This window comes from Sorex fumeus, unplaced genomic scaffold (genome assembly GCF_029834395.1).
Source record: "Sorex fumeus unplaced genomic scaffold, SorFum_2.1 ptg000006l, whole genome shotgun sequence".
Lineage (NCBI taxonomy): Eukaryota > Metazoa > Chordata > Mammalia > Eulipotyphla > Soricidae > Sorex > Sorex fumeus.
In genome coordinates, this window is record NW_026606063.1 from 4,891,832 (window position 1) to 4,916,387 (window position 24,556).

Consider the following 24,556-nt stretch of genomic DNA (forward strand, 5'->3'; position numbering starts at 1 on the left):
GGTCCCGGGAGCGGAAGAGGCGGGGCGGTGGCGCACGTCCTATTGGCTGCGGGGGGCGGAAGTGCGTCACTGAGCCCTTGCTCCCGCCTTCCGCCTTCCGGATCATAAAGACGGCTTTGTTGGCTAGAGCGGCTCCCTACGTCCCTTCCGGGCTGTGGGGGGGATGGGGGATGGGTGTGCCTGGCTCCTTTGTTGAGGGGTTCGAGGGTGTCTTTGTAAACTGGGGGAATTTCTCAGGAGTCCCAAGCGCTGGGAGCCACCGGCGTGGTTCAGTGTTTGCCCGTAGCCCGAGATAGGTGATATTTCCCCCTTAGCAGGAGGAAACAAAGATTGGGAGCCGGGCCAGAGGCTTCAGGGGTGCCATAAGTAGCCTTTGAACTTGAACGCAGACCGGGTTAGTGCCCAGTACCCGCTTCAGCTTCCAAAAACGCTTGTTGATTTTGTTTTTAATTTTTATAAGCTTGTTCACGGTAGTTTATTACGTTCAACATTTCAACACCAGTCCCACCACCATTATTTATAATTTTACCAATGTAGGTCCTAAATAGTTTCTTTTTTTATTGCTTGTTAATCTGCTAAAAATGATACAGAGAAGTGTCCTTAGAAGAAAGTGCGTGGGGCTGGAGTGATGGCACAGTGGGTAGGGTGTTTGCCTTGCACGCGGCCGACCCAGGTTCGATTCCCAGCATCCCATATGGTCCCCTGGGCACCGTCAGGGGTAATTCCCGAGTGCATGAACCAGGAGTAACCCCTGAGCATTGCCGGGTGTAACCCAAAAAGCAAAAAAGAAAAAAGAAGAAAGTGCATGAAGATTGTATCTAACCCAGGAGACACTGTATAAGAGATTACTAACAGGTAATCTCTTACAGGTCATTTGTTATAGGTTGAGCCTTGTGTGCTAATATATATATTACATTCAACATTTCAATACCAATCCCACCACCATTGCACCTTCTCACCACCATTATTTCTAATTTTACCACAAGCCAATGAGCTTGCGCAGCTGCCCCACCTCTTATACATATGTGTGTGTGTCTATATATATGTACATATACACATATATATACACACATAGAATGTTTTTTAATCAAGATTGGTTTCCTTCTACTTTACACCCTATCAAAGGTGGTGTGCTACTCTTGGTATATCAATGGCTTAGAGTATGAGATTTGTGGTCACATGCTTCAGGAATTCTAAAAATTTAAATAGGGTGATACAGCTGGGCTTAAATTTTTAATTGAATGGTGACTTTGGGGTCTAGAGGCATCTCTGAAGCTTGTTGCTCTGAGATTTTTTTTTTTTTGTGAGTCTCTGGATCATGGCAGTTAATGAGCTTATATGGCACCAGAGGCAGCTTGTGGGCATGACTGCCAGGCTCCCAGAAGAACAGGAAGATGGAGGGAGGTTGCCCATTCCCAACTTTGTGAAAACCTGGAGCGTTCAAGTCACAAAACCTGCATACCTGTGTTTTTCAGCAAATTCCTTTTCATGGATGAAGCTCGTCCTGAGCCTATGGAGATCAGGCCTGAGCATGGTGGCAATTGGGTTTTTGAGGTTTTTGGCTGCTGTGGGCTCTGTTTGGGTGGGTGGTGGGCTCATCTGCCCCCTTTGGGGGTGCCCCGTATGAGACTCAGCCTGGTGCAGGGTCTGGAGGCATCTCTTCAGCTTGTTGCTCTATTCTGAGGTTTGTGAGTCTCTAAAGTCAGTTTTATTACAGATAAGGTAAAAAGGTAAAGGCTCTCCCGTTGATCGTCGATTTGCTCGAGCGGGCCCAGTAACGTCTCCATTGGAGACTTTGTTGTTACTGTGTCTGGCATATCGAATACTCTCGGTAGCTTGCCGGGCTCTCCGAGAGGGGCGGAGGAATCGAACTCGGGTCGGCCATGTTGGCCGCTTGTAAGGCGAACGCCCTACCCGCTGTGCTATCACTCCAGCCTAAAATACTTGGAAACCAATTATAAGATAGTTCTGTAAATAATGAGCAGGGAAGTATAGGACTCATGGAAGTCTGATTTTTGAGTCACACCCTGTTGTGATCAGGACTTACTCCTGGCTCTTCACTCAGAGAGCACCCCTGGAGGGTTTCAGGGAACCATAAGGTGTCCAGGGTTGAACCCAGGAAGGCTGTGTGCAAGGTAAGTGCCTTAACGGCTGAACTATCATTCCAGCTCCCACTTAGAGAAATTTTTTTGGTTTAATCTTTTTTATTAATTAAAAATTAATTAATTAAAAATTAATCTTTTAATTAATTTTTTATTTTATAAGGTGGTTCACAATATTTGATTAGTTTAATATTCAAACACCAATCCTACCACCGTTACACTTTCCCACCACCAAATTGGGGATATTTCCATCCCAAGCCCCAAGTCCTGTCCCACAGCACAACCAAAATAATATATTTTGTATTGTCTGTTATGGAGAACCGCTGAAAATGCAACAAAAAAAGTACCCATAGAGGAGACAGAGTGAAGATTGTTCTATTTTGGGGAATGACCTTGGTCGAGGCAGCGGTTGGGTTCTGGAGGTTTTCAGCTGCCAGGTCTGGGTCCCCAGGGGCGGGGAGGGCTCTCACCCACCTCCCTCTGGGGTACCCTGAGTAAAACAACCTAGCACGGGGTCCAGTGGCATGGCTGTGGCGGGCATCATGTTGTTCCCTTCTGGCAGAAAAAGCCATGTCCACTTAGAGAAATTTTTAAGAGGTCAGAGCATCTGTAGAGCTCGGACTGGGGTTCAAGCTCCTGCACGCATATGGCCAGTCCTGGTTCCCTCCTAGAAACTGCATATGGCCCCCTAGCACTGCGAGGTGTGGCCCCAAAACCAAAGAACAACAAAGACCAGAAAAGATTTTTGAGACAATAGAACCAGAGCGATAGCATAGCAGGTAGTATGTCTGCCTTGTATGCAGCCCACCTGGGCTCATTGCTGGCATCCTTAATGATCTCCTGAGCACTATCAGGAGTGATTCTTGAGTGCAGAGCCAGATGTGGCCCCAAAACCAAATAAATAAACACCACCTAATGTCTGGCATTTGGACAGATGGAAAATTTGGAGGCAAAATAATGAGTGTTCCAATACACACTGCTTTTAGGCCTTGCCCATTGGAGAGAGCTAGGAACTACATACACAGTTCTATCTACTCACATTTATATTCAAATTTTTGGGGGGAGATTTTAGGGGGGATCCCACAGCCTCGGTGCTCAGGGTTTTACTCCTTGCTCTGTACCCTGGGATCATTCCTGCAGGGCTCGGGGTACTATATGTGGTGCAGGGAATCAAACCTCGATCGGCTGCATGCAAGGCAAGCGCCACATCCGCGGGACTCTCTCCAGCCCTGTGTGATAAGTCGGAGACCTTGCCCAGTGCGCACAGACAGGGGACAGAGACAATGCAAGTGAAGAAACTGGAGAAGTCTATTTGGATGTGCTCCTGGGTGACCCTCTCTTTGGTGAGGCTGGAGCAGAACCGCACCCTAAGCAGATTTTGAAGCTGTCCTGGGCAGGCACAGCGATGGGGAGGAGAGTGAAGGTAGGAATGCAGCCTGGGGCTACCTGGCTTGGGACGGGCCCGAAGCCGTCTTTAGTGCTGGAGGGGTTAGGGTGATCTTTGATTCCAGACGTCACTATTTCATCAGCTGGCTGCCCTTGGGTCCCGAGCAGACCTTACGCTGTTTTTCCTTTTTTAAATCTAATATTCAAATATTGCTCATACTCTAAAATCCAGTTCCAGTCCCCTCGCTGGTTGTGTTCCAGTGAGGAATGACTTTTTTTAGAAACAACCCCACCCCCCGCCCTTTCTGATGTGTTATGGCTAGCACCATGGTTGATGTACTACGTGCCCAGTATCTGTCACCAATCTGCCATCTCTGTGGATGCCTTCCTCCAGACTCTTCCAACACCTCACATTGCCCCCACCATGACTAACGTACTCATTTCTCATGCCCTGTGTCAAGCCCTCTTTACTTCATCTTGTTTCTACCACCGGACTATGGGTCACCATCATGTCTCCTTCATGTAAAACGGGGTAGTAGAACTACCTAGCCTAAGGGTGTCCAGACCCATCTTGTGAGCATAGGAAATAAGACCTGATAAGGCTTTACACAGAGCTAGCCCAGACCAGAGAAGGCTGGTCCCACCCTCCCAGGGAAGATTTAGCGGGAACAAAGGTCGAGAAGTTTTCAAGGACCATCCGAACTTCAAATCGCCACTTTTATGTCTTTCTGTGTTTTTTATTGCTGTGAGAAAGATAAGCCAAACACAAGCTTCTCTTCCATTACCAGATAGCAACCCCTGAAATCTCAAAAAGTTAAAAAAAAAATTAAAGGCAAAATAAATTTTATTATTTTCAATCCATTAGGATAAAAACCCACTTTAATGCAGCTGGATCTTTTTTAATTCATTTCTTCTGAAGAAAAGTACAAAAGACCAGGTTAAAATTGAGACAAAGCACTTAAACTCCTTCCATTCAGTCCAAAAACAAACTGTAAATAATTCATCCCACCAAAAGAACTTTTGTACAAAATATATAGAATTTTACACAATAAACAAAGACTGCTACGTGTTAAACTAGGATTCTAGCATCTGCTTTTTCTCCAGTTGTTTCCAAGCACAAAGCATGACTGCAAGTCAATAATCTAAGACCCTCTATGGACAGACTACCTCGGAATAATGTTTATCCCTAAGATACCTGGAAAGATAGCACCAATTCTTTCCCTTGGCTTAAAATCCATTACATCTCCATTTCATCTAAAAGGGGTTTTCTGGTGGGTGTGGGGGGCATGGCTAAACCTGCCGGTGCTCAGGGCTTCCTCCTGGCGCTCCACTGAACGATCACTCCCGGTGGGGCTTCTGTGTGTGCTGGGGACGGACCTGAATGCCAAGGCAAGCACCTCCCTGCAGCAGTACTGCTCTGGCCCTACATCAGGAAGTTTTAATTCACTTTACGAAACTTTGAATTAACAGTTAGAGCAAGCAAATGCTTAAGATGTTAAGACTTACTGTTTAGGAGGTAATGTGACAGAGCTCGATGCAAAATCCAAACGCTGACAATCTACACCTATTATTTGTTTAGAAACTCTCAGCAACTTTTGTCCTTATTGAAAGGGACAGAACCATTCCCTTATACCTCCTACTCTAAAACTACTTTTTCCTGGCCGTTCTATGAAAGAAACATAGCTTTAAATAAAACACGATCATTGTTTTTAAGTCAGAAAAAATAATTCTCTAGCAACTTCGAACATGGTGAGGAAAGGAAATAGCTTCTCTCTACAGATGTCTGTTCACATGGGAGTAAAACTCTACGAGAGGCTTGTGATCATTTGACTTTATAGCTCATAATATTTGAAATCTGTTATCTAAAAGCTTATCCAATAAAAAATGGTTATTAAATTATTGCATAGAATAATTGTAAGTTTCCTGCTGATAAATTTTATAGACTATTTTAAAATGTGAACTCGAGGTTTTTAATATGACTGACTAGTTAACCAACTACCAAAAATGTTTCTAAAATCTTTCAAAGGAAAATGAAAAATGAAATGAGCTTTAATGAAAAATTTTATGTTTAGGGTACTTTTGATTCTTATATAAGTAATTTTTTATTGCCAATATTTTTTAATATCTTAGACATTTAAGATACTACTCAAACTGACAAAAATGTATATGACTTTCCTACTTATTTTATTATCTGGGGATTTCTAAAATCAATTAGAGAAGACCTAAGTTATGGCTAAAAAAAGATGATCTTAAGAAATCATACATGTTCTCCAGTTAGATAAATCTTTCAAAAGAACAAGAATAAAACTAAGGAGAAAGTCTTCATTATAAAATGCTTATCTATTGGGGGAAACAAGGTTTTTGAAATCTTATTTCCTCAAAAATCAAGGGCGTTTTTCCCAAGTGAAAGTACTTTGTTAATCTTCGTTACTACTATAAAATTATTCCTTCTACCCATTTTACGTAACATCATTTAAGCACCAAAGAAAATTTCTGTAAACAAACTTTTAATCAGTAAACTAAGTGCAAATATCCATTTGCTTTCATTACAATATTTGAAAGGCCAGGAATCTCTACTACCTACAATGACATTTTTGTAATAAAAATCCAGGCATGTACAAACGAGAAATAGAATTACTGTACATTTGGGGGACACAAAAGGTTGAGTAATAGACTAAGACATTAGTTAACAAAGGGAGCACACAAGAAACCTAGAAAATATATGCAGTATATAAAAACAGCAATTTAGTTCATTGGAGAGATTAATGATTCATATTAAAGATGGGATATCCACTGCCTTATAATTATCCTGTAAACCATAAGAAAGCAATAAGCAATAAATTATAAATATTTTGGCTCTCAGTTCTTTTCTTCTCTCGTACCGCAATGATTTTTTTTTTTAATAGCAGTTTAAGTTGTCCCGTTTCACTTGCCTGCTAAGGGCTTACTTGAGGCTCGTGTGCAGGGGCCCTGCTGGGAGAGCTTGCGGACGGAAGTCACATGGGCAGTCGTGAGCAAGGAAAGTGCCAACCCACTGGGCTGACTCTCCACCCCAACATGGTCTTTGTCTAAATATTAGAATATTCCTAGCAGAAAATAAATCCCAGGAGGAATAAGTTAACAGTCTACACAGATTTCTGACAGATGTACTTGAAAACAATACTGCAGGTCACGTGAGGATCGATCTACATGTTGTATGACAGAGGAACTCAAACCTTCCAACAACCTCCCCCTCCTCTCTCATCAGATTTGCTTCGTGGCCATCATTTTCCTTTCTAAAACGTATGGAAGGTAAAAAGAAAAATAAAAAAGAGAATACAACTGTTTAATGTCTATAAGTTTATGAAGAAAACAATCCCAAAATACTTTTTCCTACCACTGTCACATTGGGAAAAATTCTCATTTGGCACACTGGGTTTAGACAAAGAAAAAAGGTGAAAAATGAAAGTATTTGGTATTCCAATCACTTCAGTAAAGAGCACAGGAGAAAAGGAAAACAGGAACAACTACTGCTGAAGACACCAAAAGGCAAATAACCAAGGCTCTTGTGTTTTCTACCATTCACTGTCTCCGGAATACTTTAATCTGCAACACAATATACAAATATGTACATTCATTCTGACGCTGCTGGGAAAGACCAGATGCGGGTTTCGTTGTGCTCCAAGTTCCAGTGCCCAGTGGGGTAACCATGATCACGGCAGTAAGACCTTAAAGAAAATATTCCTTTATGCATGAAACTAACCAGTGTAAATCAAGATGCATGAAACCGAAAATATCGTTTAAAAAATGAAAATATTCCATTTGCATTGTAGATCTTATTTAAATCTTTTTTCATGTTTATCTTCTAGGATGCAGAATTAGAAGTATGAAAAGTTCTGTAAACTTAGGCTGAGTTCCTGTAGCTGGTAACTATTCTTGGAAGGTGGCGTTTCCCTCCTGGAAGATGGAATATTCTGCAGCTTACAAATGTCTTAAACGGTGGTATCTCCAAAGTCCTTGTTCCAGCGTACATATGCTTCTAAGGTCTGAGGGCTCACACTGCGTTTTATCTTTTTCAAGGATTCAGTGAAGTCTGCTAATCGAATATTTCTCATCTAGGTTTAAAAAAGAACAAAGGACAAAATAAATGATAAACACAGAGAGTAGTATTTAATGATGAAGTAAGTGATTCGTGTAAATAGACACATTCTCATAAATTATGGCAATCGTATTTTATATACCACATATTTCTCAAGGTGGCTACATATGAGAGCTAAAACGAATAGTTTTATATTTTTGTTTTATTTCTTGGGTGCCACGTTTTATCATTTGCTCTGGGAGATGAACTGTCTCTCACACATACGCGGCTTGTGCTCTGACACTGAGCTACATCTACCCTTTCCACTGATTATTGTTGCTTTTGCGGCCACACCGGCAATGCTGGGGGCTTACTCCTGGTGGGCCTTGGGAGAAAACGCGTGGGGTGCCAGGGATCAAACCCTGGTTGGCTGTGGGCAGCAGAGCAAGCGCCTAAGCCACCTCTCGCTTTCCTTCTAAGTCAGACTGTTCACTATAAAAACAAAATCAGACAAAACATCGATCGGCAAGAAGAATAAAGTCGCTCACAACTTCACTATCCAAATACACACTGTTCAGCTTCCATTTTGCCGTTCTGGCCTCGGATATAGCGTTGAGCAATTCTGCATTGCTAGGTTTCTTTCACACCTCCGAAAGAAGTGTGACCTACCCTCTGACTAACCTCCTAACCCCAGACTGCTTTTTCACTATTTATTTATTTATTTGCCATGCCTTGCATTGTACGGAACTTTTAGGAAAAAACAGAGACTCAGCTGGCCTCTATTTACTTGAACTCAGGGACCAGAGCACACAAGGTAACAAGCTTATCTGCTCTGGGCCCAAGACAAGGAAAAGTAACTTAGGCAAAACTTCATTTTATTTTGGAGTCCTGGGGATGGAACCAGGATATCCACTGCAAGACATGAACTTCGATTTTTTGTTGTTTTCGTTGTTTTTGATGTTTTGTCGACACTTGGATTTTTTGTTGTTTTGGGGCCACACCCAGCAGTGCTCGGGGCTTACACCCGACTCTGCACTCAGGGCAGCTGTTCTTTCCCTGGTTTCTAATAAAACAGGCTAGAAAAATACAGACAAAGGGTGTCTTGCAATACAGCACGCTTTAACAACAATAAAATGATAACTGTAACATATACCTCGCTGGCAGACATGTTCTTCACTTGTTCTGGTTTCAGTTCTGTAAAATATAAAAGTTACCCATTTAAAAATAAAGATTTCAAAGTTCAAAATACTGAACAAAATCAAGAACACTGGTCTAAAGTACATGTTCGATATGAGGATATAAGAAGAAAATTGCACAAGCTAATATTGAAGCAGGCAGGGAGGAGAGTGACAGTGAGTTCCTGGGACCTGATAAACCAAGCTGGGATTTGATGAAGGGACTCAGTCAGTAGCCCTGAGGCTAGAGCTATGAGCACTATGGCCAGAAGCACTGAGTGGATCGGAGCTGAGACGACTCATGGCAGCGCAGGTGCAGAGAAGGCTGGGGGTCTCTCTCTCCTGATCTCTCCCAACCCCTCCCCCTTGCCTCAGTGTGTACTGTGCAGGGGTTCAGAGATAGCAAATCAGTCCTCAATTTCCCCAGGTGCGCAAGGTGGGTCAAGAGGAAGTGGTAGATCCCTCTCACAAGTCACCTGCCATTGTATGAAGGGCACATGCAGTTTACAAATGCTCAGAGGATGCTTCTGTTTAGGAGGTACTGAATAAAGGCATTCAATTTCTATTATTCACAAGAACACATTTTACAGGGGGCTGGAGCGACAGCACGGCAGGCAGGGCGTTTGCCTTGCATGCGGCTGACCAACATTCAATCCCCAGCATCCTATATGGTCCCCTGAGCAACGCCAGGAGTAATTCCTGAGTGCAGAGCCAGGAGGAACCCCTGTGCATCACTGGATGTGACCCAAAACCCCAAAAAAAAAAAAAATCAGGAGATCAGGAGAGCTGGGGACAGTACAGCAGGAGGGTGTTTGCCTTGCACGCGCTCACCGGGGTTCCATCCTCAGCACCCTACATGATCCTCTGAACCCCACCAGAAGCGATCCCTGAGCACAACATAGAACACACACACAAAAGGAACCACCAGGAGTGATCCTTGAACGCTGAGCCAGGAATAAGCCCTAAGCACCACGGGGGTAGGGGTGGAAGGGGAGAGAGCGAGAGAGCAAGTGAGAGCGAGCAAATTGGTTTTTTTTTTTTAATTTTTTCTTTTTGTTTCTGGGTTCTTCTAGTAGGGCTCAAGGGACTAAAGCCTGGGCTCAGCCTGCGTTTTCAACATGTTTCTGTGGCTTTTAAGTATCTGCTAATTCTTTTTGTTTGGTTGGTTTCGGTTTTGAGTCCCACCCAGTGATGCACAGGGATCATTTCTGGTTCGGAGTTCAGGAATTACGACTAGCAGTGCTTGGGGACCATATGGGATGCCAGGGATTGAACCCGGGTCAGCCAGGTGCAAGGTGAGCATTCTACCTGCTATCCTATCACTCGGGCCCATTAACGATACTTTAAACCACGAATGATGTATGAGTTGGTGTTTCTGCGGGCAGCATCCCTGCTCTGTGGGATCCCGGTGCCACAAAGGCACCCAGCCGGGCGAAGGGCGTTTCTCACTGAAGGGCGCTACCTCCACCAAGCACAGCCACGAGCAGAAGCTCAGCAACCGGGCCTGCAGAGACCCCAGGCCTCAAGCTGCCGAGGTGGAAGCCGGCTGTCCGGTAGACCGTACTGGTCCACCCAACCGCTATTTTAGTGTGGGCTAGGAGCTAATGACAGTGTTACACTCTGGTCCTCTCCTTAGAAAAATAGAAGGGAAAAAAAAAACCCACACAGTTTAAGAGTATATGTGGTCCACAGGACTAAAATATTCACTACTCAGCACTATACAGGAAAGTATAAAGAAATCCCTTTGCGCAAGTGTCCCAGCGATACCCCTTTACTGTTTTCCTGCTAATAAAAGGCAAGAGGGTCCCTCGGCTTCCACAGGGTGTATGGGCTGGAGGGGAAGAGGCGCTCTGCGGGGGCACGGGATTGGGATGGCCTGGGCATGGGATCCCATCGCTAACAGGACTGTGAGTCACGGTGACTAGAAAGAAGGGCTGTGTGGGCGCCAGACACAGTTCAGCGGTGAGGTGCCTGTGTTGCGCCCCCAATCCTGGTCTGTTCCCCAGCACCAAACACGCGTCCCTTCCCCACCTCTTCAGCCCAGTGCCAGGCTCACACCTGAGCAGAGAGCTAGCCAGAGCTCCCGAGCACTGCTGGATGTGGTCCCGAAACAGTAAACCAAGTGGGATCATAGGTCCTGCTTGATGTTTCAAGGTCCTCTAAACCTACCCCGAATAGGTCCCAGTGCTGCGTCTTTCGCCAAAGCTGTGAGATCACTTCCTGAGTATCCATCAGTCAATCTGAAAACACAAAGGAAGAAGCAGCAAATTATTTTCATCTTTGCAGATTTAAATCTCTATTAACACGAGGTTTGTCTTTGTCTCTAAGCAAACAGCTGCGTGATCTGATTCTCAGGACACAGAAAGGCCCGTTTGCTAGACACAAATTATTGGCTACCAACTGTACCTCAAATTGTCAGAGCTAAAACTGTCCCTTTGGATGAAGGCATGCGCTGTGTCCAGAAGGTGCCAGTTGCCTGGGAAGGTGCCACTTTCCCAGGGGACCACTGACATGTAACCACGTATGTCTCTAGTAAGTCAACTCGTCTCCGCCTTGGCAGAGAGCACAGCCTTGTAGGAAATGCCTGCCAATGTACGACAGACAGGGAAGACAGCGGGAAAGAAGCCGACCTGTCCAGGACGCCACAGTGGGGGGCCCTGAGCAGCCACAAGATCATCAAAGGGAATGAAGAACCCGGGAGGCGAAGGAAAAGCAGAGAATGGCCAAACATTAGCAGCCAGATTTTTTTTTTCTTTTTGGGTCACACCCAGCGATGCACAGAGATCACTCCTGGCTCTGCACTCAGGAATCACCCCTGGCAGCGCTCAGGAATTACTCCTGGAGATGCTCAGGGGACTGTATGGGATGCTGGGAATCGAACCCGGGTTGGCTGCGTGCAAGGCAAACGCCCTCCCCGCTGTGCTATTGCTCCAGCCCCAGCAGCCGGATTCTTTATCAAGATTTTTAAGGATTCATTATTTTGAAGTGTTGAATTGACTCTTTTCTCCAAGGAAGAGTTTTTACTAAAAATACCAGATTTTCATATACTTGACTATGAAAACCCTAGCATCTCAAAGGGCCCCCCGAGCAGCTGGAGTTGATTTCTGAGTGTAGCGCCAGGAGTAACCCTGAGCGTCACCAGGTGTGACTCCAAAACAAAATAAAAACATTTTTAAAAAAATCTACTGATGTAGGGGCTGGAGAGATAGCACAGAGGGTAGGGCGCTTGCGTTGCACGTGGCCAACCTGGGTTCGATTCCCGGCATCCCATATGGTCCCCTGAGCACCGCCAGGAGTAACTCCTGAATGCAGAGCCAGGAGTAACCCCTGTGCATCGCCGGGTGTGACCCAAAAAGCAAAAAAAAAACTACTGATGTAATTGAGTGGCAATCACGTTTGGTCTATAGTCTATTTTCAGCATGCTTCTCCCATCCTGGAAGGATGGGGGGATAGGGGGTGGGAGGGACACTGGGATCCGTGGTGGTGGGAAATGGGCACTGGTGGAGGGATGGGTACTCGATCACTGTATAATTGAAACCCAAGCACAAAAATTTATAAGTCTACAACTGTACCTCATGGTATCTCACTACTAAAAATAAAAAAATCTACTGATGTACACAGATATAAAAATGTTAAAGAATTTACAAATTAGGGGCTAGACCGACAGCACAGCGAGTAGGGCATTTGCCTTGCACGTGGTCGACCCGAGTTTGATTCCCAGCATCCCATACGGTCCTCTGAGCATCTCCAGGAGTAATTCCTGAGTGCAGAGCCAGGAGTAACCCCTGAGCATCGCTGTGTGTGACCCAAAAAGAAAAAAAAAAAAAGAAGCTACGAATTGAAATTAGTGAGCCGAGGAGACAGCTCTGGAAAGTATACCATGCAATTATATGCAAAAGATTTAGGTTTTATCCCCAGGACAGAGCGGCCAGAAATAGCGAGGTATGGCCCTTAATAAGGCCCCCCGAATTTAAACCTGTAAATTAGTATTTGGGGAGCATTTGGGCCTTGCTCAGGGCTTACTCTTAGCCTCAGGGATAATCCTGGTACTACAGGGAGACCATAGGTAGCGTTAAGGACTCAAAGGGGATCAGTCACAGCCCGGAGAAGCACATGTGTATTTTCTCTCTAGCCTCATATGTGTGTTTCTATTTAAGAAAAAAAAAAAAAGTGTTTTTGACAGAGGGCCACGTCTGGTAGTGCCCAGGGGTAAGTTACTCCTGGCTCTGCATTCAGGAATCACTCCAGGTGGTGCTCAGGGTCCCTATGAGATGCCAGGGACTGGATCTGGGTTGGGGGGCCACATGCGAGTCAAACAGCCTCCCCACCGTACTGTTGCTCTGGCCCAAGTTTCAGCAAGCTCATGAAACTAGAGTCGCTTCACTAGATACTGAGGGGATTTTGTTTGGCTTTGGCCCACACTCAGCAGTGCTCAGAACACAATCCCAACTCATCGCTCTGGGGACCACGTAGTGCCGGGAATCAAACCCGAGCCGCCTACATGCAGAGCCTGTGCCCCAGCCCTTCCCCTATTTCTCTGTGCGTAGGTCATGTCTTACAGAGAATCCAGCAATCAAGATTTAGATACCATACGTATGCGATGAGAAGTCTTAGTAGAGACTAATGTAGCAAGAACCCATTCCATACTCAGCCTTACTTTAAGCAAAAAAAAAAAAAAAAAAGAAGAAATTATTTAAGTATTTTTTTAAAGAGCTACAATACAGGGGGCTGGAACGATAGTACGGGGGGTAGGGCATTCGCAGCCGACCTGAGTTCGATCCTCGGCATCCCATATGGTCCCCCAAGCACTGCCAGCAGTGATTTCTGAGTGCAGAGCCAGGAGGAACCCTGCGTGTGACCGACCCAGAAAGAAAAAAAAAAGAGAGAGAGAGAACTGCAATACAAACCAAACCGAAGCACTCACCTAGCAAGTTGAGCTAGTTCTTTTTGGGTCAACGGGCTTCCTTGTTTACACAGCAGATTTTTAAGTAAAAGTAGTCTCGTCTAAAAGAAATATGGAATAATCATCAATTCTCAGAATTGGTTTCATACAACGTCCAGAAATCCGGTTAAATCCTCTTAATGGTAAGGAGGTCTCACAGTCACCTCTTCAGTCTCCTCTGTTTGGCTTCTGCTTTTCCCTTTTTCAGTTTGGACGCTATGAAACACCAATACCTTCACTGTGCCCACGCCCCTCCACCAACACCCCCAGCTCCCCGCCCACAGACGGTCAGTTCTCCTTCGGAGAATCTTCTGTTCTTGGTTTTGCGTGTATTTTTTGAGTTTGAGGCCACAGAGTACAGCAAGGGCTCACTGCTGGCAGTGATGGGACCGGAGATGGGTGCCAGGGACTGAATCAGAGTTGGCCACATGCCAGGCAAGCACTGGCCCTCTACTACCTCTCTGTTCAGGAGTCTCGTTTACCTACATGAAATAGATTTCAAATCACAGCATCTTTGTTTGGGAGATGCTGGGAACAACCCCAGTGCCCCACCTGTGAGGCAAGTGCTGGACTGTGGGGCAACATACTTGGCCCAAACCACCTTTTTCAGAGTGCCTGAGAGAATTGGGACAACACTGAAAAACACTGTAAACAGCTACGGTTCATACCAAACGCTGAAAGTCTAAGCTAAACAACTCAGCTGGGTTCTCATTCTATACTTTGGATCGCACCTGGCAGTCCCTGGGGCACCTTATGCCACTCAACTCTCTCCAGCCCTAAGGACTTTTTTCTTTTTGGGTCACACCCGGCGATGCACAGGGGTTACTCCCGGCTCTGCACTCGGAAATTACTCCTGGCGGTGCTCAGGGGACTATATGGGATGCTGGGAATCAAACCCGGGTCGGCCGCATGCAAGGCAAACGCCCTACCCGCTGTGCTATCTCTCCAGCCCCAAGTATTTTTTTTTAATCTAATATTATTTTCGGGGGGATTTTGGCGACCAAAATGATCACCCAAGCGATGCTCAGTGGTCCGTACGTGGTGTCAGGGGAGCAAAACCGGGTCGGCAGACCCGACCTGCTGTTCTCTCTCCAGGTCCCTTAGTTTCCAAGACTCACCCACATCACAGTATGTGGATGTAGCTCACCCTGCTCATTGCTAAACAGCACTCGTTCGGAGGACATTGGGTTTGGGTTCGGTTTCTTCAGGCCTTGTGGGCCATACCCAGAGGTGCTCAGGACTGACTTCTCACTCCTCCATCACCCTGGCTGGGCTCAGGAAACCATACGAGACAAGAATGAAACCAGGCCAGCCCGTGTGCAAGAAAGTGCCCACCCACTGAACCACCTCTCCAAAAACATGTCGTTCTTGCTCAGGCAGGAGTTTGGGGGATTTTTGGGGGGTGCGGGGGGGGGGGGGGGATGCAGGGCACACTGGGCAAAGTTCAAGGCTTGCTCCTGGCTCTGCACTCAGGGATCACTCACGGTGGTGCTCAGGGCCATATGGAGTGGCAGGGACTGAACCCAGATTGGCTTTGTGTCAGGCAAGTATGTATCCATTGTATTCCATCTCTCCATCCCCTGAATCTTCTAGATTCTTAGCAGAACTTGGTTACCATTCATATGATGCTACAGAAATTCTTAAATATATTTTTATTTGAATATGCATCTTCATTTCTCTTGCATAAAATGTAGTGAATTTATGTTTATCTGTTTTGTTTTGGGGTCACTGCCAGCCATGCTTAGGGGATCATGTGGAGCAAGAGATCAAACTGGGTCTCCTGCATGCAAATATATGGCCCTATGTTGTTTTTTGTTTTTTCCTTGTTATGTTTTTGGGCCATATACAGGATGCTCAGGATATACAGGACGGCAGTACTCAGGGGACCATATCGGGTGCCGGGGATTGAGCATGGGTCAGCAGCATGCAAGGCAAGAGCACCCTATCTGCTGTACTCTCTCTCCACCCCCCTATGTTTATGTCTTTAAGAAACTTCCAAGCTGTTTTCCAGTATGACTGTACTAAGGATTAAGTACATTCTGACATGTTGTCACTACGTCAGTTCTTGATTTGCTTAAAAAAAAAAAAACCAACTTAGGGGCTAGAGCGATAGTACGGCGGGTAGGGCATTTGCCTTGTAACTGACCAACCCGGGTTCGATTCCCAGTATCTCATATGGTTCCGAGCACTGTCATGTGTGATTCCTGAGTGAAAAGTCAGCAGTACCCCTGAGCATTGCCAGATGTGACCCAAAAAGAAAAAAAAGAAAAAAAAAAAAACCTTGAAAACATAGATACATACCTCCTCGTTTGGCAAAGAAACATACACTCGTTTGATGAAACGCCTAAAAAAAAAAGATTCAAACACATGTAATTTTGTTGAGCTAGCAAACAAGTTAAAAATCTTTTTTCTCAATTTTAAGTGTAATGTTTAAGGTATTTGAACACATTTTAGCAGTAGCTGGCCATTTTAAGAGTTCCTCCTTTAGTTTATCGTGCTGAGTGAAATGAGTCATGGGGAGGGACAGACACAGAATAATTGCAATACATCTGAGGGGTATTAAAAAAAACATAGTCTGAGAATAATAACCAGTAACAGTGAAAACGAAAGCCAGCAAGACTGGTCCATGGTAGGAAGATTCCACTCGTGCGGCGGGTGGAGGGCAACTAGGACAGAGAAGAGACCACTACGACAGCAATATCCAGAAATAATCACTTTGGACAAGAACTGAATGCCGAAAGGACGTAAAGTGATATACGTGAGAGTCTTTCAGTGACATTACTGCAAGGGAGAGAGGGAGGGGGGAGAGAGGGAGGGGGGAGAGAGGGAGAGAGGTCTGCCACTGAGGCAGGTGGGGGGTGAGAAGGAAACTGGGGACATTGGTGGCAAGAAATGTGCACTGGTGAAGGACAGGGGTTGGAACGTTGTTATGACTGAAACTCAATCATGAACAACTGTGTTATCTCATGAGGATCTAGTTTAAAAAAGAGTTAACTCCTTTAAAACGAGTTCACCGGGGGACAGGGGGCACCAAGTGATAGTGCAGTTGGTAGGGCATTTCTTTGCTCTGCATGCGGCTGACCTGGGTTCAGTCCCCAGCATCCCATATGGATTTTCATCCACCTCCAGGGCTAATTCCTGTATGCAGAGCCGGGAGCAAGCCCTGAGCACTGCCAGGTGTGGCCCCCAAACCAAAACGAGACAAACAAACAGAAACACAGAAATGAAATGAAGTTTACAGAAGGAGCAGCAAGATGAGAAACTGAAGCAGGAAGAAGTAAGAACCACCAAGTTGGGTTCCAACCACCAAACCGGCCCCGTGGGCAAGAGCCTGCACAGCAACCGATGGCCAGACTGGGTGGCAGGCGCCGCACCCCGCCCCAAGCCCTGCCAGAAGCGATCTGAGCACAGAACCAGGGTTAAGCTCTGAAGCAGCAATGGAGTATTCAAAAAAAAAAAAAACAAACTAAAACAAACCCCAACAAACTTGATAAAATAAAAAAGGCCTAAGAAGTAGAATTAAAAATATGAAAGAAAAAAGTTGCCATATAATTCATAAATCCCGAGTGGAGAGTTTTTGTTTTGGGGGCACACCCGGCAGTGCTCGGGGATCACTCCTTGGTGCTGCTCGGGGGATCATCTGGGTGCCGGAGAGTGAGCCCGGGTAGGAGCACCCCGCTCTACTACGACTCCAGCCCCCTGGCGCGTTGAGTCTCGCAAATGAGAGTGAAGGAAACAAGAGATGGGGGAGTGAAGGCTTGGGGACAACGTTCTGGAATCAAGCCATCTCCAGAGCTCTCCCACCTGAGGACGGCCTCGTCCAGCTCCTGCGGCCGGTTGGTCGCCCCCATCACAAGTACGCGGTCATCGCCAGCCGACTGGACCTACAAGCCACACAGTGTTTTTTCAATGCTAGTAGGTAAAATAACTCAGAAATATATCATAAACGCAGACGCTTTCCAATTTGGATCCTACAGCAAGAAACCACAAACGGCTGCCACACCGGAAATACAGTACTCACACCATCGAATTCTATTAGAAACTCCGTTTTCAGCCGCCGACTGGCATCGTGCTCTCCTTCCCGTCTTTCACACAAAAGGCTATCGACTTCATCTGCGGGACACAGAAGGGTCGGCCCATGGGTCAGGGACAATAATCAGCCGAGACTGAAGGCAGTCGGGCGGGCGCTACTCACTCGCCCCGCAGCGCGAGGGGAATTCAGCGTCTCTGAGCGCGAGGCAAGTGCTCGCCCTGCCGCTGAGCTACGTCCCTGACTTGGCCGCTCCGCGACTCTGACCCTGTGCTTTATCAAAGCTTTTCCTTCTCAAGGAGCTTCCCGATCCTGTCCTCGCCTTAGTTAACCGGGCTGGAAAACACGTTCTTCCTTACCTATGAAGATGATGGAAGGCTGAAGTTCCCGAGCCACAGCAAAGAGAGCTCGCACCAGCTTCTCTCCTTCTCCCACCTAGAACAGGTCACAGTGTCTTACGCGTGAAATACAAGCTTCCGTGTTTTAAACACCAAGATGACAATTCTAGAACTGGGGCTAGAGCGACAGCACAGCAAGTAGGACATTTGCCTTGCATGTGGCCGATCCAGGTTCGACCCCTAGCATCCCAGGAGCAAAGGGGGGGGGGGGGGGCTGTCCCGGAGGCCCCATGGCAGGACAAGGCGTGTAGCCTTGGGCCCTTCAGGTTTGCCAACAACTGCAGAAGGTGGGAATTGCCATCTCCTAATTCCAAATACAGTTCTTTCATTATACTACATGCATGATGCGCATTAATCAAACTGCAGAACAATGCCACCTATAAAATTTCAAAAAGAGCAAACTGTGGCTACAAAAAGAGATACCATTTTACAATAACTGTTATTTTACGTCTTTACAAAACTGAACGTTCTGGCCTCACCTTGATCTTGGATAGCTCCAATTTTTTAAGAAAACAAAAATCTCTAAGCTTGTGAATTAGTGGTATCTTTATCAGAATCATATTAACACATTAATAGCTGCATGTGACAGCACAATACTAATTTGAAAAGGTTCCCCCGAAATGCACAGAATATTTTCTCTACTTTGAACATTAACGGTATCATTTAAACATTCATATTTAACATTTAACACACACACATATGTACATTTAGACTAGTTTTTTAAAAATGGGCAATAACTCTGGGAAAAGAACTCACATATTTTGAAGTCAAACTTGCAGCACTTATGTTAAAGAAGGTTGCATTAGACTCTGCAGCTACTGCTTTAGCCTTAAAAAAAAACACAAAAATAGTTTGAATTTTGCCTTAAACACGTATTATTACATTAAATACCCAAAGAGCCTGGTTCAGAGTGGGAAGCATTCTCACCAGCATTGTCTTCCCATTTCCAGGAGGACCAAAGAGCAGCAATCCTCGGGCGGGAGCGCGCAGGCCTGTGAACAACTGAAAAACAGGTATTTTCGTTCACAATTAGGGTTCCGGACAAAATTTCTTCCAGGCATTTACAAAGTATTAGTTTTTATATGAAAAGCATTATCTTATGCTTGAATTCACCCAAAAAGAAGCTGCTCAAAGCTTTAAAGAGAATAATACAGCAGAACAGCTATCAGCAACGAAGAAAACAGACAGGGCCAGTGACGCAGCTCAGGCTCATGGATGAAGTCACATCCATGTATCCTTGCACGAGCAGAGGCGGCTCTGAGTTGAAACCCCAGTATCCACACTCTAATGAATGAGACAAATAAAACCCAATCTCCAGGGATTAAAATACAAGCAAGGGGCCTTGCCTCTTTGTCCACATCCACCTGAGACGTGGACTTTTCCCCCCTTTTCTTTCTTCTTCTTACTTTTCGTTTCAGGGCCACGTCCAGCAATGTTCAGGGATTACTCCTGGATCTGCATTTAGTAACTACTCCTCGTGTGTTCAGAGGACCATATGGGATGCCACAACAAACCCGGGTCAGCTGCATGCAAGGCAAGCCCCCTACCTGCTGTGCAGACCCTCTTTAGGATGCATTTCCACACACTTGGTAAGGTGGCCTACTTAGCACTTGTACTCTGCCTTTCCCTGTCTGGAGAAGCCCATGTTCTCTCTTGAACACGTTTTGCTTGCTTGCTTGCTTGCTTGCTTGCTTGCTTGCTTGCATTCTCTCTCACATTTTTCTCCTCACATTTTTCTTCTCCTTTCTTTTTAGGCTTTTGGGCCAGACCCCACAGTGCTTAGAGCTTAATCCTAACTCTGCGCTCAGGGATCTCTCCTGACAGTAAGCGGGGAACCACCGGGGTGCCGGGGATCGAACCTGGGCCGGCCGTATGCCAGGCAAATGTGCCACCCGCTGCACCATCACTCTGGCCCAATCTCCTCACATTTTCCTATGCAAATTTCATTCAATAGAACTTTTGCTTCACTAAAAAAAGAAATGAAAGCACTGTAAGCAAGACAAACACACGTATGTTTCTCTACTTGCTTCAGAAGTCTCAGTAAAATAAGGCAAGAGTAAACACAGACAACCTCCCTCAAGCCAGAGAGCTAGTACAGAGGGCAGGACACCTGCCTTAGCTAGGAAACCTGGTTCAAATCCTGGGCAGAACATATGGAGTGAACCCTGTGGGCACAAGCCAGGAGAAAGCCCTACGCACTGGCAGGGGCCCTCACCCCAGACCTCCCTGGACCTCACAGCTTTTGGAGGTCACTTCTGGCAGTGCAAGAGACAAGCTGGGGTTCCTGCACACGAAGCAAGCATTCCACTCCCCCTGGCCTGGTTCTTCGCAATTTTATTTATCTTTGGCTTTTGGGCCACCCCCAGCGGTGCTCAGGGCTTTGTTCTGGCTTGGTGCTCAGAGGTTATTCCTGGTGGGCTCGGGGACCTCATAGGGTGCGAGGGATCAAACCTGGGTTGGCCACATGCAAGGCAAACGCCCTATCTGCTATACTATCTCTCCGGCCCCTCTTCACAATTTTCAATACAGTGTTCTACCCTAAGAAGAACAGTACTTTAAATAAAACCTTGTATAAGTACTTTTAGCTCTTTGCACTAGTTTTTCAGGAAGTAGGGCTGCAGAGATAGTACCGACAGTAGGTCGCTTACCCTGCACACAATCAACCTGCATTTGATCGATACAGTTCCCTGGGCCCTGCCAGGTGTTGCCCCCTAAACGGAGTCAGGACTAAGTCCCCAGCACTGCTGGGTACGGCCCTAAAACCAGAAACAAAGCAAAACAAAAACAGAACCAGGAAAGAGGAATTTAATTCATCTTCTCACATAAACAGTCATCAACAACTTAACTCGTTCTGGAGTAAGGTTAAAACTGGCAGTGCTCAGGGGTTGCTCCTGGCTCTGTACTCAGGAGTCACTCCTGGCTGTGCTCAGGGGACCATATGGGGTGCCGGGGAGCGAACCTGGGCTGGCTACGTGCAAGGCAAGCGCCCGCCCTGCCGAACTATCTCTCTAGCCCCCCACCCCCTTTTCTAGAAAGGCTTTTTCCACTCTGGAAAGCCCCTGTTCTCTAAGGAACACATTTCCGTCTTTCTCTCCCACACTGCTCAAAGCACATTCCTTTAAATAAATCTATCTTGCTTCCCACACGCGCACGCACATAACACGGATCACTAAATCTAGGGGCAGTGAGAGCTCGCTGAGCACATATCTGGCAAGCAGAGGCCCTGAATTTGATCACCGGCCCTACCTGGTCGCCCCAATACTGCTGGGAACACCAAAATCAGCATAGCTTGAGCTCCAAACCATCTACACAGCCGGGTGCAATACTGCCAGGAGTGGCCCCCGAGCCCCAGAACACAGCAGGAAAAGCACATCAAAAAATACTAAACTACGAACCACAGTTATCATTCTAGCATAGCTCGCATGCTTCTTTATGCTACTACGGACTCAGAAGTGAGTGATGTTATAGGTAGACAGAGTCTAAAGTGCTTACCTCAGGCCTTAGAGAAGGAAGAATTACAATTTCTTGCAATGCTTGTTTTGCCAACTCCTGGCCAGCTATATCATCAAATTTAACAGCTGTCCCACTAAGAAACAGAATTTTCATTAGTTCCACAAAAAAATACGCTTCATCTACTACTATAATATGAAGCTGAGGTCTATAAAACTGTCATTTTTAGGGTGAAATAAAGAAATGGTTTTCTACATTTAAAGTAGTTGAAAACCTTTCTTTCTTTTGCTTTTTAAAGGGTCACACCCAGCGATGCTCAGGGGTTACTCCTAGCTCTGCACTCAGGAATTACTCCTGGAGGTGTTGGGGGGGGGGGGCACCTCCAAGTAGGGTGCTGGGGATTGAAGCCGGATCGGCTGCGTTCAAGGCAAGCGCCCTACCCACTGTGATGTTGGAATATAGCTCTACACATTTTAGGTTTAACATTGGTTTGTCCTTTCTCCCTTGCCACAGGGAGCTTAGGTTTATCGGGTTACACCCATCAAAGTGCTCCGGAGACCTCCCATTCCTCTGTGTTTATCTGTAAACTGTTCTCTGTGCTCTCTTCCCCAACCAGTCTATCACCTCTTTCCCCCCCGAATCAGATTCTGTTAACTTGTAAGGTCAGATCCTTCTAAGGACACTTGACTTAGAGTCATGAGTGAAATATTGCCTTTCTCCTCTCCTTATGTCTTTTGCATAGTTTACTTTAAAGCAATGTTCTTTTTGTATAGACACAGGAAGACAGTTAATATTATGTTTTTGCAACTTGGGAGTTAATGGACTCCAAATAATACTCAATCCCGGGCATCTGCTTTCTCAACTTAAGCCTCAGTTGCCCTTAGTTCCTAGCACCCCAAAAGCAGGGTCCCGACAAGGGACTCGATGAACCCAGGGCAAGCTGTGAGCTACCCTGGCATCGAAATAGGCCAGGCCAAAATGCCACAACACTTAACTATAAAAGCATGGTCATGGACAAATTCTGTCACGATCCAAAAAAAAAAAACAACCAAATTAGGACCATGCTAGGGTTAGGAAAGACTAATCTGGCCTGAGCACTGTAGTCTGAGATCTACAGCAAGATGGCCCCAGGACAGCAATACTATAAGCTTAATGTGTCTCTTACTATGTCCATACAAAATGACTAATATTATGAATGTTTATATGATTGTTGGACTAAGGGAAGGCAAAAACACACCCATAGATGGAATTCAGCTCTTGGGTGGTCGTCTTACTGACTGAGAATTTGTCCTAGAAGCAGCTTCCTCTAGGGGAAGGGCTTCACCTCTGTTGACTGTATGACCACACCTATGTGCAACTGTGACCCCAGCCCCTCACGATTTGGGTTTAACTACAGCTGTAAGAGTGGGCTGAGAGGAGGCAGAAGGAGAAGTATGAAGGAGCAGGACCCAAGAGGAGGATGAGGGGGGTTGGCGAAGGGGAAGACCTGGAGGAGAATCAGAAGAGAAAGGAGATGGGAACAGAATAAACTGCAGCTGACACCAACCAGCCTGGCCCTCGTTCCCTCCTCTGTCCGCCCATCGCCATCAGCCTCTCCGGGGTGGGGGAAGCGCCAAGAGACCACTGAACACAGGCGGCGAGAGCCACCACGGCCACTCGTATTTATTTTTTGATTACACACTGTACTATGGCTCAGATCCTGAAAACCTTCATTAAAAGACACTGGGGGACCAGAAAGAGCACAGCAGGTAAGGCACTTGCCTGCATGCACCTGACCTTGGCTTATCCCCAGCCCCACACATGGTCCCCTGAGCCCACCAGGAGAGAGATCCCTGAGCCTAGATCTAGAACTCCCTGAGCGCAGAGGGGTGTGGCCCAAAACAAACCAAAGAAAACCCAAAAACAAGTACGTGCATAAATCAGACAAGGCATTCATCTCTAGTTCACTTACACTTTATAAACAAATCCAAAAACAAAGAATTTAACACTTTAGGTGGCAAAACTTACTTGTCCACAATTTCATTCATAATAAGGTTAGCAAGATTGCTGTCCACATTTCGGAAATTCTTCAAGTCTTTCTTTTTACGAGCAGCAGTTGTAGGGGTAGAAGGCTTATTTGTTCTGTTTGTTTTTTGAGCATTCTTAAAGGACATGTGAAAACACAATACGTTAATGTGAAAACACACTATTTACAATCTTCATAAGTAATTAAATGTAACATTCAAAATTAAATGTTCACAGGCAGAGAGATATGAAAAATTCTGACAAATATTGTGTATGTAGATCAAGAAAAAACAGCACTGAATAATCACTACATTTGGGACTGAAGCAACAGTCCAACACGAAGAAGCTTGTCTTGCATGCAGCTGACCCAGCTCTCGTCTCCCACAATGCATCTGGTTCCCCATCCACTCAGGACTGAGCCCCATTTCTCCTTTTCCTAACGGACATTCTAATACTCTGATTTACTCCCTCAAGAGTAAATCCTGCGCACAGTCAGGTGTGATTCAAGAACGAGAAACAGACAAAAGAAACCTCCTGCATTTCGATCTTCACATGAAGTAAGTTTATGGAAGAATTAACCAGTGAGATCATTACCACAAAATTTTAAAGTTCTTTGGGAGCTTGCATTTGGCTGACCCAGGTTCAATCCCTGGCAGACCATATGGTCCCTTGAATGCTGGGTTAGGAGTGACCCCTAAGCATCACTGGTGTACCCACAGCAAATGGAAAAAATAATTCTTTGTGCCAAAGAGATAGCAGATACGGTGCTTGTCTTCCACAAAGCAGACCTGAGTTCAATCTCCAAAGCCCCACATCGTCCCCCAACCTGTCCAAGAGTGATCCCTGAGTACAGAGACAGGAGTAGGCCCTGAGCACAGTTGGGTGTATCCAAAAACCAAAAAATAAATGAAAGTTCCTTAATAACGCCATCACGTAATTGTTATTAGAACTGCAACAAAACTCCAAATACATGAAATATTGCAAATTTGCACAGAACAACCAGTTTTATTTT

General features: G+C 45.8%; 1 protein-coding gene across 4 annotated transcripts in view; it reads right to left on the reverse strand.

Moving 5' to 3' along the window:
• Positions 1-4,314: 4,314 nt before the first annotated feature.
• SPAST (spastin) overlaps positions 4,315-24,556 on the reverse strand; it is a 39,576-nt gene continuing 19,334 nt past the window's right edge. For all 4 annotated transcript variants that reach the window (XM_056125461.1, XM_056125448.1, XM_056125454.1 and 1 more), the window contains 12 exons: positions 23,548-23,681; positions 21,583-21,676; positions 19,018-19,092; positions 18,847-18,918; positions 18,052-18,127; positions 17,684-17,775; positions 17,467-17,546; positions 15,964-16,006; positions 13,645-13,724; positions 10,890-10,960; positions 8,699-8,739; positions 4,315-7,582 (listed from right to left, as the gene is read on the reverse strand). In XM_056125461.1, the coding sequence (XP_055981436.1) occupies positions 7,460-7,582; positions 8,699-8,739; positions 10,890-10,960; positions 13,645-13,724; positions 15,964-16,006; positions 17,467-17,546; positions 17,684-17,775; positions 18,052-18,127; positions 18,847-18,918; positions 19,018-19,092; positions 21,583-21,676; positions 23,548-23,681 (981 nt within the window). In that variant the 3' untranslated portion in view covers positions 4,315-7,459. The remainder of the gene's footprint in view (positions 7,583-8,698; positions 8,740-10,889; positions 10,961-13,644; positions 13,725-15,963; positions 16,007-17,466; positions 17,547-17,683; positions 17,776-18,051; positions 18,128-18,846; positions 18,919-19,017; positions 19,093-21,582; positions 21,677-23,547; positions 23,682-24,556) is intronic.